The sequence below is a fragment of the Sinocyclocheilus rhinocerous genome, unplaced genomic scaffold (assembly GCF_001515625.1).
Source record: "Sinocyclocheilus rhinocerous isolate Xijiao unplaced genomic scaffold, SAMN03320098_v1.1 scaffold708, whole genome shotgun sequence".
In the NCBI taxonomy this organism is placed as follows: domain Eukaryota; kingdom Metazoa; phylum Chordata; class Actinopteri; order Cypriniformes; family Cyprinidae; genus Sinocyclocheilus; species Sinocyclocheilus rhinocerous.
Genome location: NW_015635523.1, coordinates 358247 through 374513, shown reverse-complemented (window position 1 = coordinate 374513; position 16267 = coordinate 358247). Strand labels below are relative to the sequence as shown.

Here is a 16267-nt window from a genome sequence, read left to right as displayed (position 1 = left end):
GAGAGCGAGAGAGAGAGAGAGAGAGAGAGAGAGAGAGAGTGTTTGCGCACGCTTTTTCTGTTTGCGGGAAAAAAGCCAGCGATGAAAGGAGAATAGATAAGGCTTGCTCACATGACCTTGGCCTGGTTTTGTGTGTCCATTCTTCTTCCTCTGCAAAGATGTGATGTCACTTCCTGTAAGTATTCTTGGTTTAGAGATTTTTCATTGAGCTGTTGCATACACTACATTTCAAAATTTTGGGATGAGTTTTTATTTTATTTTATTTTTTTAAGAAAAATACTTTTATTTAAAAAGGAAGCATTAAATTTAGAAAGTATATTAACATTTGATACAAAAAGTCTATTTCAAATAAATGCTTTCTTTTAATCAAGGAATCCTGAAAAAAATCAGTTTCCACAAAAATACCAAGCAGCACAACTGTTTCTTTTAACATTAAAAAATGAAAAAAATTAAAACAATCAAATGTATAATAATAAAATTTTCTTAAGCATCGAACTAGTATATTAAAATGATTTCTGAATGATCATGTGACACTGAAGACTGGAGTAATGATGCTGAAAGTTCTGCTTTGCAAACAGTAATAAATTACATTTTAAAATATATTCAAACAGTATATTACTGTTTTTACTGTATTTTTGATCAAATAAATGCTGCCTTGGAGGCTTCTTTTAAAAAAATCTTATAGACCCCAAACTTTTAAACAGTTGCATTTGAAAGAAAATGTACTGTAAAGGGATAGTTCAGCCCAAAATGAAAATTCTGTCATAAACAAACAAACAGGCAAACAAAAACGGTTAAACATACTTAAAAATTAAATGTTCTACAAAAGTCAGGTTTAGAATGACATGAGGATGAGTAAATGATAACAATAATTATTTTTTGTTTTTGGATGAACTTGCATTTTAAAGCTTAAATTTGTTCATCAGCTGACTGACTACAGTAATTAAGCAGTGTGTGGTTTGGTACTGTACAGGTGGTCTGTGTGTGTGTGACACTGGTATGTGAAGTATGTTGGCTCATTGTATTGCATTAAGTATGGTCGACGGTAATCACTCCTCCATGGGCCCCAATATACGTATACAAGACTGCAAGCTAGATTAGAGCTATAGCAACTCTAACATTTTCTAACAAATCTTTGAGAGAGGTTGTTTACCCCAAAATGGAAATACCCCATGCTGTTGGTGTCCATATATACCCATGTTGTATATATCCAACTTTTTTTTCTTCTGTGGAGCACAAAAAATTTTTTTTTCCAGAATGTCCATGAGCTCTTTTTCATACAATTAATAATAAATGGAGATGAGAGGTGTTTAGCTGCAAAAATGACAGAAAAGTGTCATATAAAAGTAGAGCGATTTGCGTCATTGAATTAAGAGAGCATGCAAGCATATTCAAACTTGGTACATCAGGATGCCTCATACCAGTTTTGACGATGTTGACACTGGACAATGTTGCTAGAATATACAGAAAAGTGAATGCCGGGAAGATTATCAGTGAACAATCGTTTCAGTTTTGTTCAGTTCCTCACACATATAGCTATTAGGAGAATTGGAATATAGCACATAACTCCATATTTTATTGTGTTTTTTGTTCTTTTTGTAGCTTGACACAACCCCTTGTCAGTGTGTTTTGGTGTGCAGAAAAGAAATGCAAGTATATTCTAACAAAAATTTCCTCAAAACTAAGTCTTAATAGTTTCAAATGACATGAGGCTGAGTATGATGAGGTCAACTGTCTCTTCAATCGAATAAGTACTTGATGTCAGACCTTCAGTACCAGTACTAGTACAAACCCCTTCTCTATGTTTTAAGGACAGTGTGCCAGACCTCTTTGTAGTCTCAGTCTTTCCATTTGACACTGAGCCAGATGTGAGAGAACGTAAAAGGAATTGAGAAGACTTAAGACTTAAAACGGCAAAATGAACAGTCAAACTCATTTAGTGAGTGACAAAGTTCATGTTGGGTCATCCTGTTATTAAAGTGTAATAAAAAAAAACAAGGCTCCAGCAGGTTGCTCTGGTTTCACAGCCCCCAAAACACACACACATTCTTTCAAAGGCACATATAATTCATTTGAAATGTCACATCGTGATCTATAATAGAAAATGAAAAGGATGCTTTTTGTAAACCAATCAGCCAATCATTAATACTCAACAGAAGAGCTGAATCACCTTCGAAGTGTGTGTGTGTGTGTGTGTGTGAGAGAGAGGGAGAGAGAGAGAGAGAGAGAGAGAAAGAAAGAAAGAGAGTGTGTTTAATTTCACGCTGTTCCCTTACAGTACATGCTTTTTAGTTGTCTCTGCCTTTCCTGCCCCTCCTTGGAGCAACCGCATGAAATGATAAAACGACAGATCTGAGTACAACCCAGGTGCTTGCTCGTGCGTATGAGAGTTAGTTTGTAAAGGTGGGACTGGATTGATTGGGTGGGGTGTGGAAAGCAGTTAGAAAAGCATGATAAACCTCAGTGGGTGTCGAGATGACTGTGACCTCCTGCCCTCTTTGTCCCTGTGCAGATGTGTGTGAACATGTTTGAGTGAAATAGATGTGTGTAACCGCACAAAACACCTCACAGGCAAGAAAAATCACAAATGAGATCTCTAACATTGCAGGTGTTTTTCCTAGGCAGCAATGAGATTAAATGGAGAGCAAAGAGACTTTTGACACTTCAGATTTTAGAAATCTGACATGTTACTTTAGAAATTTCATACATTTGCAGTCAAAGTTCAGAGATTCAAACACTGCTAATCAAGTACATCTAGATTTGCTGGTGAGGCTGGTGGTTGACCTAGAAAGTCTTGCTAGTTATGCTAGTTAAGAAGACTTGTTGGAAGACCTGCATCAAAACAGTCATGAGTTTTAGTGTTCAAAACTCTTACTAGTGTATATGATAATGTTCAAAAAAAAAATGTAAGAACTTAATACTTTCAGCAAAAATGCGTTGAATTGATCAAAAGTGACAGTGAAGACATTTATAATGTTACAAAAGATTTCCATGTGAAATAAATGCTTTTGAACTTGCTATTCATCAAATAATCCTGAAAAAAATGTATCGTGGTTTCCCCAAAAATAATAAGCAGCACAACTGCTTTCAACAGTGATAATAAAATTTCACAATATTACAGTTTTACCATGTTTTACCATATTTTAATCAAATAAATGCATCCTTGGTCTTGGTGACACTTTTTTCATTTTACGAACATTTTATGAGAAACATCCGAGACCAAGTTGATACAGCCATAAATGGCAAGTTGTGTCATGAAACTCTAGATGGCATAGGCTGATGGGTTATTAATGCAAATTGATGATATTCACAGCGTTAAACTATTTGGCACAAGCTGATTGGTTAAACGGCCCCTTTTATGCAAAATCCACTTTTACAAGGTGTTTGGACAGAAATGTGTGTTGGAATTGTGTGTACACTGCAATCTTTGAATGATAAAAATCCATCCAGTTTTTTTTTTTTTATCTTCATAAAATCAAACCAGGCTCAAAAAACGAGCATTTTGAAAGTGCTAAACGGCTTAGTTTTATTTGAAACTACAGTTAATTAGTCATTTTTCGCAGTCGGGCTACTTAGTATTGTTGCTTAGATCTCATAAAATGTCATTTACTCATTAGAGTGACTGACTGATAAACAATACTGCAATCAGGGACTCTAATGTCGGATTACACAAAGAAGCGGTTCCTCTTATCAAAGGTAATTTCCTGTTTGGCACTGAGTCTCATTGCTACATCATAGGGCAGGTCTTTGTATCATTTATTAGGGCATTTTACTCCCCAAAGGTCCCGTTGGCGGCCCCTGTGTGGGTCTGGTCTGTGCCCGCGCGGAGCCCTGTGGTCTGTCAGAGTGAGAGGGCAGACGGGGCTCCTATCAGCTTTACGCAGCTTTTCCTGAACGGATGGGCCAAGGAGGGTGACGGGCCCTTTCTCTAACTGCACTTGTGGGACGTCAAGTTTTTCTCTTTGTCTTTTTCACTTTGTCCCTCTGTCTCCATCTCTGTTTCACTCTCTCAAAATAACCCAGCTGCCAGTATGCACACTAATACACACATTTACACTCACTTCTGCATATGTTTTTTTAACTACTAACAAAAAGAAAAAGAAAAAAAAAACTGACTTTGAACAAGCAAGATTAGGTCTCTTTTAGGGCTGAACGATTAATTGCATTTGTGATAATATCGCGATATAAAAAAAATCGCAATTAGATTATTTTCCAAAATCGTTCAGCCCTAGTCTCTTTGCAGTTTATGCGTTTTATCCCTAACATTAGGCATGAGCAGGATTGTGTTATTCTTTACAGTATCAGGTAGATTACAGTTCTTAGCACGCAAAGAAACCATGTGTATGTTTATGCATATCTCATTGCGTTCGTCATCTTTTCCTGTCCCTCGACCACATGAATTGAAGGTAAAGTGCAGCCTGCGTGTTTAATGTAGCTAAAGATTTCTTTAGAAGTGCAGGTGCTTTTGTCAATCCAGTGAGAATCTCTTCTAGATTACTGTGCTACTGTTTTTCTCTAGAAGTCACTGGAAGATCTGAAATCTGTTTGAAGTCTAATATTTAATTCAGTTTATATTTATTTTTTTATTAATTATCACCTTTAAAAGATCATATACACACATACACATACACATACACACACACACACACACACATATACACAGTATACCTAAGGTATGGTGAGTGGCTGCCTACAGTATGTGGTTGCTAAGGTGTTCTAATTGGTTTTTAATACTTTTTCATGTGGTTTCTAGAGTGTTCTGAGTAGTTGCTGGTCAAAGAGGTCATCTCACCCCACCACAAAAACTAAAGTATCAATTAAATCTGTAGCATAAACTATCCAGGGCATGTTATGCACTATACTTTATTACTAAACAGATTTCTGAAAAAGTAAATGAAAAGTTTGCCAAGATAATTGTATTCTTATTCTGCTGAATGAAGAGGAAAAGATACTTTGAAGCCTGGGTTGCGTACGTATATGTGGGGCGGAGCTATCAAAATAGGGGCAAGACCCTTTTGGGGTAGGGGCGTGTTTGTTTTGGTGATTTCAAATATCAACATTGGCTACCAGAAATCACTTACTCTGCCTTTAAGAATAATGCTCCATGTACTGTATGTATTTACGTATATAGAAAACTAAAAGAACTGCTAACCTTGAGTTTTTCATTCATAACAGGTTCCCTGACACACAAATGTATTTATTTTCTTCTTTTTCACTTCAGTGCTAAATATTTACAATGAAGGAGAGAGATAAAGCGGATGTGCGCAGGAGGAAGTGGTTAACCCATTGAAGTCTCTTGTCACAGCTTATCTCTGAGGCCCTCTTGCCGTTCTCTGTTGAACTTGTACATTCCACTTGTGTTTATCTCCTCTCACTGAAATCTCACCTGACACTTTTGTCTCAATCAGAACTCGGGAAAGCTCTTTTTGACACGTATTTTAGTCATAATGCCTAGTTACCAGACATATTGAGCCTTGGTGCACACATGGAGTCCATCTTGCATCATGCCCCGATCCCATTCCTCATCTCTTTCTTTAATTTCCTTTCTCAAATGAATCTTTGAGATCCCTTTCAAACTGTACGTTTACTGCTTTGTGTGCATATGACAGGGAGGTGTGGTATTATGTTTATGTGTGAACATCAGGCACTTGTCTGTCAGTTCGCACCTGGTCTTTGGAAGCGCTGCTTGTTTACTCTGACTGGTGTTCGTTGTCAAGATGTCACGGCTGACTGGCTGCAGTCAAACAGCTGTGCAGGAGTTATCCAATCCACTGGAGCCAATGTTTGAATATGTTCTCAGTAGAGCATTTTACACCGTGTCTACACTGCAGGCCTTCTCATTATTACTGTAACAAAGCAAGTGCATAATGTGTTGTGAGCGATTTGCTCTCTTTTAGTGCAGATAGTACCACCACTGCTTTCTTCAAACCCAAATACTGATAAATAGTAGCCCTATAAAAAGTGTCTATATCTATACCTCAAAATCAAGGAAGTCTTCATATCTCACACTTGCAACTTCATATCTCACAATTGTCACTATATTTCATAATTAGGATTCTCATGTCTCACAGTGTTATTTAATATCTCAAAATGTTACTTGTGACTTTATCCCCCCCGTTTCACAGACAAGGCTTAAGCCTAGTCCTAGACTAAAGTGTAAGTCTGAGCTGTTTCAACTGAAAGAAACTTGCACTGACTGATCTTAAAATATATCGTGCCTTTGTTTTGTCTCAGGATGCACACCAGTAATGTTTTTTTCTAAAGCACGTTTATAAAAATTACTTAAATGTCCTAATTGAACTATGGCCTAATCCTGGCTTAGTCTAAGCCCTGTCTGTGAAACCGGGCCTATATGTCATTATTGTGACTTAAGGTCTTACAATGTGATCATACATCTCATAGTTGTGACTTTATATCTCATAATTGCAATGTCTCACAAATGTGACTATATCTCATAATTGTGACTATGTCTCACAGTTTTGACTATACAGGTATTTCATAATTGTGACAGTGTCTCAAAATGTGACTTAATGTCTCACAATGTGACTTAATATCCTACAGTTCCAACAGTATCTCACAAATGTGACTATATCTTATAATTGTGACTATGTCTCATGGTTGTGACTATACACGTATCTCATAATTGTGACAGTGTTTCACAATGTGACTTAATGTGATCTCACTTGCAATTTTTTTCTGATAATTGTGACTTAACATCTCACAGTTATGATTATCTCGTAATTGTGACAGTGTCTCAAAATGGGACTTAATATCACGGTTGTGACTTCATATCTCATAATTTTATGTCTCTCAATTTGATGCTTATTGTAAACTTTATCTTACAATTACCTGTTTTAAATTTTACTTTAATTCGGAAACTGACTTGTATAATTTTCTAATTGAGGTGATCAGTTTAAAATCGTTGTTCTCTTTGTTCACATAACATGTGAGTGTGAGTTGGTTTGGTTATGTTGAGTTGTAAGTTGTAAGGTGATGGCTGATTAATAATGCCTGCTTGTTATTGAGAGGCAGTCAGTGTGTGTGGTGTCTGGGGTGTCAGACAGGATGCAGATGGGGTTTCTCGGACTTGTTTATAAATCCCTCAGGAGATCTGATGCGCACACACGTGCGCACACACACACGCGCACACACACACGCGCACTCAAATACATAGTGACCCCTTCAGCATGGCCTATTGGCACCTATCACTGCAAAAAATAGCTCTGAGGATTATAATAGAAATGTGTTTTTCACACATGCACACACACACCCGTTACAGCATCACACACACTTATTTGCCACCCGCACCTGGTACTACAAGCAAATTCGCTTCTGTTTACCAATTTGTCATACCTGACTTGCAAAGAAATTTTATATACTGGGTGTGCTAGAACTGTGATGTTGAATTCAGCTCATATGTATAATTTCATAGATTCATTAATTATAAATAATTTATTAAATATTATTTTATTAAATAAATTTTAGTTTAGTTAAATTTAATTTAGTAAATAATTATAAATAATTATAACAATGTACACATGTGGGTGTGTTTGTTAAATAACTAAATAACTACAATAACCATGTAATTTGAGTGACATTTGCCTATACAATTTTTTTCCTGATGATGGCTTGATTTGAAAAATTTGACATTGGACTCTTATGGAATTTATATTTATAATTTCATAAATTAATTCATGAATTATTTAGTATAAATAATATTTCCATTCTCAAATACATTTGATTAATGTTTGGTAGTTTTTTATTACAAGATTTTATTTTGTATGTATATATATATTTTTTTTTTTTTTAAATAAATATTTTATAATTTTTTTTATTTAATCAGTTGAATTAAAAATAATTGTAAATAACTACAACGCAATGTAATTTGAGTGGCATTTGCCTCTCATGATGGCTTTGCTCTCCTCATGATGGCTGCATCTCATTGATTTCATTTATTTCTTATGGAACTGATTCTGTCTGACTGACAAACCTTTATGTGAAATTAGAGAAGTTTCAATTTGCACAAACTCTTAGCACACTTCCCACCCGTCTGTGTAGAAATTGGTGCATGGGTCCACAGTTTTTCATCTCACACTTCAGTTGACTCAAATCTTACCCAAAGGGGATTTTAATGCACACGTTTCTTTAGTGTCGCAGATCAGTTGGGGATATCCCAGATCTGAGACCAAAGGTCATCATGTAACCTTGAAATACCTTGAATACCTGTGATAAGACAAGGGTAGAGAGAGGTGAAGGCCCCACACCATGTATAGATGTCCCATGTGCTGATCTCAGACCAGAATTACTAGGCTAATTCACTCAACTCTGACAACTCTGTCTTAATTTGTTCACGTCATTCCAAAATAACAGTAATCCATGTAACTTGTGGGCTGTTTTTCAAATCTTTGAAGCCATCGAGTAGCATTGTGTGAGCAACAAAATAACATTTAATTTGCTATTGAAAATCTACTTTCAAATCTAATTTGCATTTGTGTGCATTCAAACAGCATCCAGAATTGACATCTGTGACACAGTTGAATTGATGCGGTGATGTGTCTGTTTATGAATATTTGTAGAAATCTAAAGAGCCTTTTTCTGTTTTCTGGGGGAGCAGATTTCATGCAGCCCTAGCTATTACTCACTTCCTGTACTGTACATTATAAAGCTGGCCTCAGATCAGTAGTCAAAGACTAACTGCAAGCTTCAATCTATTTTGAGGGTATCGAGTAAATGAACAACCATACCTGACCCTGAAACTATTCAGGCATTAATGTAATTTTGTTCTTTTGAATGTGTGATCACCAGTTTGATTAGAAAACTGTGACACCTTCTCCGTCACATTCCTGTAGTGACTCACATCCTGCCGCCCGGCCTGGTGTGCATGTGCAAAGCATGTGCACTTGTGCTCTGAATGTGACAGTGTGTGCGTGAACTGCTAATATGACTAGATGAATTAATGCATGAGTACACTGGAACACTCACAACATCCTTTCTTTCTTTCTTTCTTTCTTTCTTTCTTTCTGCCTTTCTGTCTTTCTTTCCTTCTGTCTGTCTTTCTTTCTTATGTACTTTTATAGAAAGAGTGAAGTATAAAGTTTCAAGAGATTTTTTCCTCTGTTGAATTATGTTTTGGGTACAGAAAAGTTCAAGTTAAAAATGGTAAATGTGTGTTTAGTGAAATTATGTTTTACTAATTACGAACAACTTGTTATTGTTTTTTTTTAATCAGAATATGTGAAAAATACTGATTGTATTAGGGTGCAAGTCTCAAAATATTAATTGTTAATGTTGTATATTATAATGTTGTAGTATTTAAAAAGCATTTAACATTGATTTTCATTGACGTTTTATTTTAATTTAATTTTGAAATTTCATGTAATTAATTTGAATTAAAAATATAAATATAAAAGTATAAATAGAATTAACATAGAATTGTAATGTTGGCAGTTGACAAAATTTATATATATATATATGTGTGTGTGTGTGTGTATTTTGAATATTATAATAGAACAAAATAGTATAGAATTTTTAAATATCTGCCCTTTTAACGGCCTGAACATAATGATTATCAACTATTAACATTGGACAGAATTTTCATATCCAGGCATCCGTATTTTTTCAGTGTCTGTGTCTTTCTTTATTTCTGTCTTTCTTTGTGTCTGTGTGTCTTTATCTCCCTCTCTCTCTCCCTCTCTCTCTCTCTCTCTGAGTGTCAGGGTGGAGCGAGGCTGTGCTGTGGGGGTTCTGTTACAGTGCAGACAGACGCCAGACAGCCCCATACGTTATTACTCTCCCTGTGTCTGTTTGCAAGGGTCTGTCAGCAGTACTGGAGAGGCTGTCCTCCTCTACACACACGCACAGACACACAGCGAACTCATCGACCCCGTCCCTCTCAGCAGGAAAACATTCCCGCTGCCCCGCCTCTACCTCAACACACCCTCCTCCTCCTCCTCCTTCATGACTCAATGCCTACTACCTCCCTCTGTCTCCACCACTTCACTTTCCATACTGGTACCCCTCTTTCTCATTTTATCTCTATTCCTCCAGTTCTTCCTTTTCCTCTCACTCAGCATCCTTTCCTCTACTCTGTTTTCCCTCATTATTCTTATCCTAGTAGGGCCAGTTAAACGGGTCAGACAGAAGATCCAGAACGTGTGTTTCCAGACCCCCTGCACACTTACTCATTCACCCTGTTCAAATCTATGCAGGCATTTTCTTCTCTGATTCTGTGATGTAGAAGCCGCATTTCCCTTGACTTGACCTCTAAGGTCATGACCTTTAGCATCAAAGGTCAGAGGTAACCTCCTGCTGACCTTCTTCTGGGGCTTGAGCCTCTGCTTTACCTCTTCCGACCACTTTACTTCCTGCTACACAGGAAACAGGCTGTTCATCCCTCCAGTAAAGCGACACTTGATTTTTTTTTGTCACTTCTTGTAGTACATTGTTTATTTAAAATGTAGTAATGCATAAATACTTAATTTGCTTGGACCAATACAGTCAAACTGCTTCAACTGTTAAGTGTTGATTTAGTAAGTCTTCCCACAAAGATTTTTGAATGTTTTAGAGACACATAATCAATACGAATATAACCAGCAACTCTTCCCTTTGAAAGATCCAAAGTGTTTTTACACGTGGATCCATGTGGTTTATGTGTATGATGGAGGAAACGGTTCTTTTATTTTGTTTTGTACATTACTTGAATTATACTAAAACAGGCTTCATATTTCACATTTTGAAAAAGGATTATGATGTTGGATAGGTTTTATTTCTACTATCATAGACGTCAATGCCTCTCTTAAATGTATTTATTTTTTCTATTTCTGAGGGAAAAAATTTGTAATTATAGCCATTTGTCATTATATACTTATATTATTTTTAATGTCTGTTGTTAATCATTTATTAATTACAATTTGACAATTCACTTAATTTGAAAACCCTTCAATCATCAGACATTCATCACGCAACACCATTAATAAATGTCACATTTACTCTTATTTTTACCATCTTGAAATAACTCGGTTATGACCTTTTCTAACTCTAATTTTTAACTTCGTTATTATGATGGCATGGTATTGTCAAAATACCACACAAAACAAATTACCAGTCACAATTACAATACTGAGTTTGTCCTTTATCCTCTTCTAAAAGTCTGTATTGTTTACTTTTTTCTTCTCAATGACAGTTCAGGCCCAAATTATGTCACTTTTCTCCAAAGGAATCACAATAAGAGTTAAGCTAGCAAAGTGTTTGAGACTTTTAAATTGTACTGTGGTAGTCTCGCTTCTCTTTCTTAGTAGATGAAGGTCTGGTCAGGGTGTGAATGGAAAAACCGAAGCAGACAAAATATCATTAGCACAGGATGTGCGTGTGTATACGTTGAGTTCAGTGTGTGCCTCCGAAAACGACATGACTAATACAGTTCTTCCTCTGCCAGCTAACTGGCTATTCCTCTACTTCATATTGTCACTAGGCTCTGAAAAGACTCTTTGTATATGATTGTATCTGCAATTGTGTGCATATGATTTGGTAACATAAGATAAAGTGATATCTGTCATTCTTCAAACACACAAACACCCTCACAGCAACTTGTCTGTCAAAATATTGTCTGTTTTATCCATCAAAATGTGGTTTGTCTCGTGTTTCAATACTATTGCATGTATTACAGTACAAAAGCAAGATATTATGTGTTAAAATCTTTTTTATTGGGTAAAAGCAAGATATTATGATATTGATTGGACGATCGCAGGTCATTTCCACTTCTTGTGAATGGTTTCCAGTGAGACGTCTATACTCGGATTTCCATGTTCTCATCCTGTTCTCTCTCTCTCTCTCTGCCAGAACTCAATCAGACACAATCTGTCCTTGCACAGTCGTTTCATGCGCGTCCAGAATGAAGGAACGGGGAAGAGCTCGTGGTGGATGCTGAACCCTGAGGGGGGAAAGAGTGGCAAGTCTCCACGCCGGAGAGCCACTTCCATGGACAACAACAGCAAGTTCACGAAGAGCCGCGGACGAGCAGCCAAGAAAAAGGTCAGTTGAGGAGAAAACAGTCTCTGCTCGCTCACTAGGTGCAGATTCACTGTGTGCCAAAATATGATTGATTGATTTGAACTGCTGCAAACATCACTCAACATAAGGCTTTTGCAATCAGTTACACAGTTTATATATTCACACATAAAAAAAATCTTGTCTTTGATTTCTCTGTGTCAGATGTAAGTGGCACATTGCAACGCCTTATCTAAATTGTTCACATTTTAATTAATAAAGTTGTCAACACAGAAAAACATAAATTATGGTACATTATGACATGCCTTTAGTCAATGAGCTCCCCATTTCTATTTTTGATGCACTTCAAGCTACTTTATTTTGCCTGACCACCTGAAACAGAATACATTTTTTACAAATATAATGATGTGAAATGCATTTATTTATTTAAATGTTTGTTTGTTTGTTTTTTTATTTTTTATTAATTTTTTTAAAATTTCGTATGTTATATATTTTTGTTTATATTTGCGAAATCAATTGATTATGGTTCTGGTCTCTGGACTATTAAATAAAATAAATATATAAAAATAAATGAATGAATGAATGAATAAATAAATAAATAGACAGTTGAATTAAAATAAAAAATATTAATTAAAATAATAATTAAAACATATTTATACACAATTTTATTGGTGCAAAATTAATGTGTACAATTATTTCTCTATTCCAAAACAACCCAGAATTGTTTTTTTCTCCAGGGAAATTCAGTTTAAAAATAATGCATGGCCTCAAACCCCTGATCTTCTGAAAATCTGATTGGTTTGTGATCAATTTGATCAGATGATCCATAGTTGTGCCACTTCCAGTGAAGACATTGTGTAAGAATGACTTACAGCAATATATCTGAACAGTGATGTGTTACAGTTGGTTTTCATGGCTCTTCTTTTGTATCTGTAGATGTCGATGCAGGGTGGACTGGATGGTAGTTCTAACAGTCCTGGTTCTCAGTACCCAAAATGGCTCGGCAGCCCCAACTCTCACAGCAATGAAGACTTTGAACCCTGGACCACCTTTCGTACCCGCGCCAGCTCTGATGCCAGTACGCTCAGCGGCCGTCGCTCACCCTTCCTACCTGAGGAGGATGAGGCTGGTGAGGTTCCCATCGGGTACCCAGGCACCAAACTGGGTGGCCCCCTCCCCAGCCTGTCCGAAGTGGCGGGTCACCACGGTTCTGAGAACGTGATGATGGACAATCTCTTAGACAACCTCAACCTCATCTCACCCAAAAATAACACCCAGGGCAGCCAAGACACCCAAACTGCATTGTCTTCGTCCATGATGCAGGGTAGCCCTGGGTACCCGTCTTACAACTCTCCCAGTATGGGTCCTCAGCCCCAAGTCCAGCAGGACTACCGGAGGTGCCTGTATGGACAGGCCGGGATGGGCGGACAGAGTCCCATTGCCATACCGACTTTATCAGACAGTCAACCAGGAGGCTACGGACCCTTCGTGAGTCAGTACAACTGTGCCGCAGGGTTGCTCAAAGAGCTGCTGACCGCAGAAGCCGATCCGAGAGGGGACATGATGCAGCCTTTAGAGTCAGTGGGGTCTGGAGAAGGGCGACGGGTGCTACCTAGCTATGCTAGTCAGGGACAAATGGGACAGGGGGGCAAAATGATCACCCATCCTCACCTGCATGGGCACCCGCGCTTGCTTCATCAATTGCCATCACCAGCAATAGGTATGAACGGCTGTGCCCTGTTGCCCCACGGGCATCCTGTTCGCCTCGGTAACATGAAGCTACAACCACACCTGCCTCATCATGCTCAACTGGGTAGAGGTGGAGGCGAAGCCAGAATGCCAAATTACTCCAATGGCAACGGTTTCCACAGGCACGGACCGGGTCCTCACCACCATCACAGCCACCCGGAGCGGCTGCCCAGTGACTTAGATGACATGTCGATCGAGCAGCTGGAGTGTGACGTAGAAACCGTCCTTCACGACACGCTCATGGACGGCGATGCTCTGGACTTCAACTTCGACCCCATGAGCAGTCAACAGAGTTTCCCACATGGAGTCAAGACCAACACACATAGCTGGGTATCGGGATAAACACCTTATATACTCAAACATATACACATTGGCGAGGAAGGCTGTTTTTGATTTATAATATGAATTAATCATAACAAATGTGTGTCAATATATATGTAAATATGTCATAGACATATAGCAGGTCAATCAACAGTTGACTAAAGCAGACTGAATGCTGTAGGTCATACCAAAAGGCTACACATACAAGAGAGATTACAAGCTTACATTTCCTTCCCATCTGCAAGGACTCAATTATTAAAAGTCTAAAATAAAACAATTACGAACGAAAATAAAACAAAAGTAAAATAAATAAATAGATTTTTGGCATCATTGAAGCCCATCTCCGCACAGTTACGACTTTATTTGCCGTAATTCTGTCTTTATTTCTCACAATTGCACCTTTTTTTATATATGTATGCCTATATATCTTGCAATTCCAATTTAGTTTTCTCTCAACGCTGAGTTTATCTCTCACAATTGTGACTATTTCTCGTAATTGTGAATATATATCTCACAACTCCAATTTTATTTCTCCTTTCTCGTAGTTGTGATTATATATCTTACAATTCTGATTTTATTTCTCACAATTGCAACTTTATTTCTAGTAGTTGTGACTACAGTAGGTAGTCAAGCGAAATGCCTATTACCGACACGTGTACTGCTGCCTACTTTATTTCTCATGGTTTTTACTATATATCTCGCAATTCCAATTTTATTTCTCCCAAATCTGAATTTATTTCTCACCATTGTGACTTTTTCTTGTAGTTGTGACTACAGTAGGTAGTCAAGCGAAATGCCTATTACCACTGCATGTATCGCCGCCTACTTTATTTCTTGTAGTTGTGACTATATATCTCACAATTCCGATTTTATTTCTCCCAATTATGAATTTCTCACAATTGTGACTCAATTTCTCGTTGTTGTGAATATAGATCTCGCAATTCCAATTTTAATTCTCTTCTGAATTTATTTTTCACCATTGCGACTTTATTTCTCGTAGTCGTGACTTCTCATGGTTTTTACTATATATCTCGCAATTCCAATTTTATTTCTCCCAAATCTGAATTTATTTCTTACCATTGTGACTTTTTCTCGTAGTTGTGACTACAGTAGGTAGTCAAGCGAAATGCCTATTACCACTGCATGTATCGCCGCCTACTTTATTTCTTGTAGTTGTGACTATATATCTCACAATTCCGATTTTATTTCTCCCAATTATGAATTTCTCACAATTGTGACTCGATTTCTCGTAGTTGTGAATATAGGTCTCGCAATTCCAATTTTAATTCTCTTCTGAATTTATTTTTCACCATTGCGACTTTATTTCTCGTAGTTGTGACTCGTGACTATATATCTTACAAATTCCGATTTTATTTCTCCCAATTCTGAATTTATTTCTCACAATTGCAACTTTATTTCTCGTGTTGTGACTACAGTACATAATCAACCAAAATGCCTGTTACCGCTTCATGTACCGCCACCTACTTTATTTCTCGTAGTTGTGACTATACAGTATATCTAGCATTTCCAATTTTATTTCTCTGAATTCTGACTTAATTTCTCACAATTGCAACTTTGTATATCTCATATAAAATAGAAAAATTACTGACATGACCGATGTTATTTTAGTTCACTATTACAGTTTTCTCTGTTCTCTCTCTCTGTGTGCATGCACCTCATGAACTGTTTACCTCAGTCAGAACTTCTGCAACCAATCAGCAGAGGCCAGTGAATGGTCATTATTTACTGATTTACAGTACATTGTTCCAGTCCATGATTGTCAGGAATCATCATAATCTGCTTTTTGCTTGTGGTTAGTCAGAGTGTAAATATTGAAGCTGGCTAATCAAAAATAGTCACGTCAAACACTCACAGACATTTGAGATTGTTTTGTATATTTATTCAGGGCAGATGTGTGTGTCATATAAACTGGAGTGCTGTGTAATGTCTGTTGTAGTCTACATTACAGTTATCTTCTAGGTTATCATTTCAGGGTGCTGAATGAATGTGTTTTGTACAGAGATGTATATTTTTGTTGTACTGATGGGATGGTAAATGAAATGTTTATATTTGTACATTTGTAAGCTTCTTACAGGTCATTTTAAATACTCTTCAAAACCCCCTCCCAGCTTATAAATGTCTAAAAAAAAAAATCCTTTATTGTGGCCTTGTTTGCTGTATATATAACATA

General features: G+C 37.1%; 1 protein-coding gene across 1 annotated transcript in view; it reads left to right on the top strand.

The window, feature by feature from the left end:
• Positions 1 to 14469, top strand: part of foxo1b (forkhead box O1 b) — a 33460-nt gene extending 18991 nt beyond the window's left edge. The window contains exons 2-3 of the mRNA XM_016561356.1: positions 11839 to 12030; positions 12943 to 14469. Of these exons, the coding sequence (XP_016416842.1) occupies positions 11839 to 12030; positions 12943 to 14097 (1347 nt within the window). The 3' untranslated portion in view covers positions 14098 to 14469. The remainder of the gene's footprint in view (positions 1 to 11838; positions 12031 to 12942) is intronic.
• The last annotated feature ends 1798 nt before the right edge of the window (positions 14470 to 16267 follow it).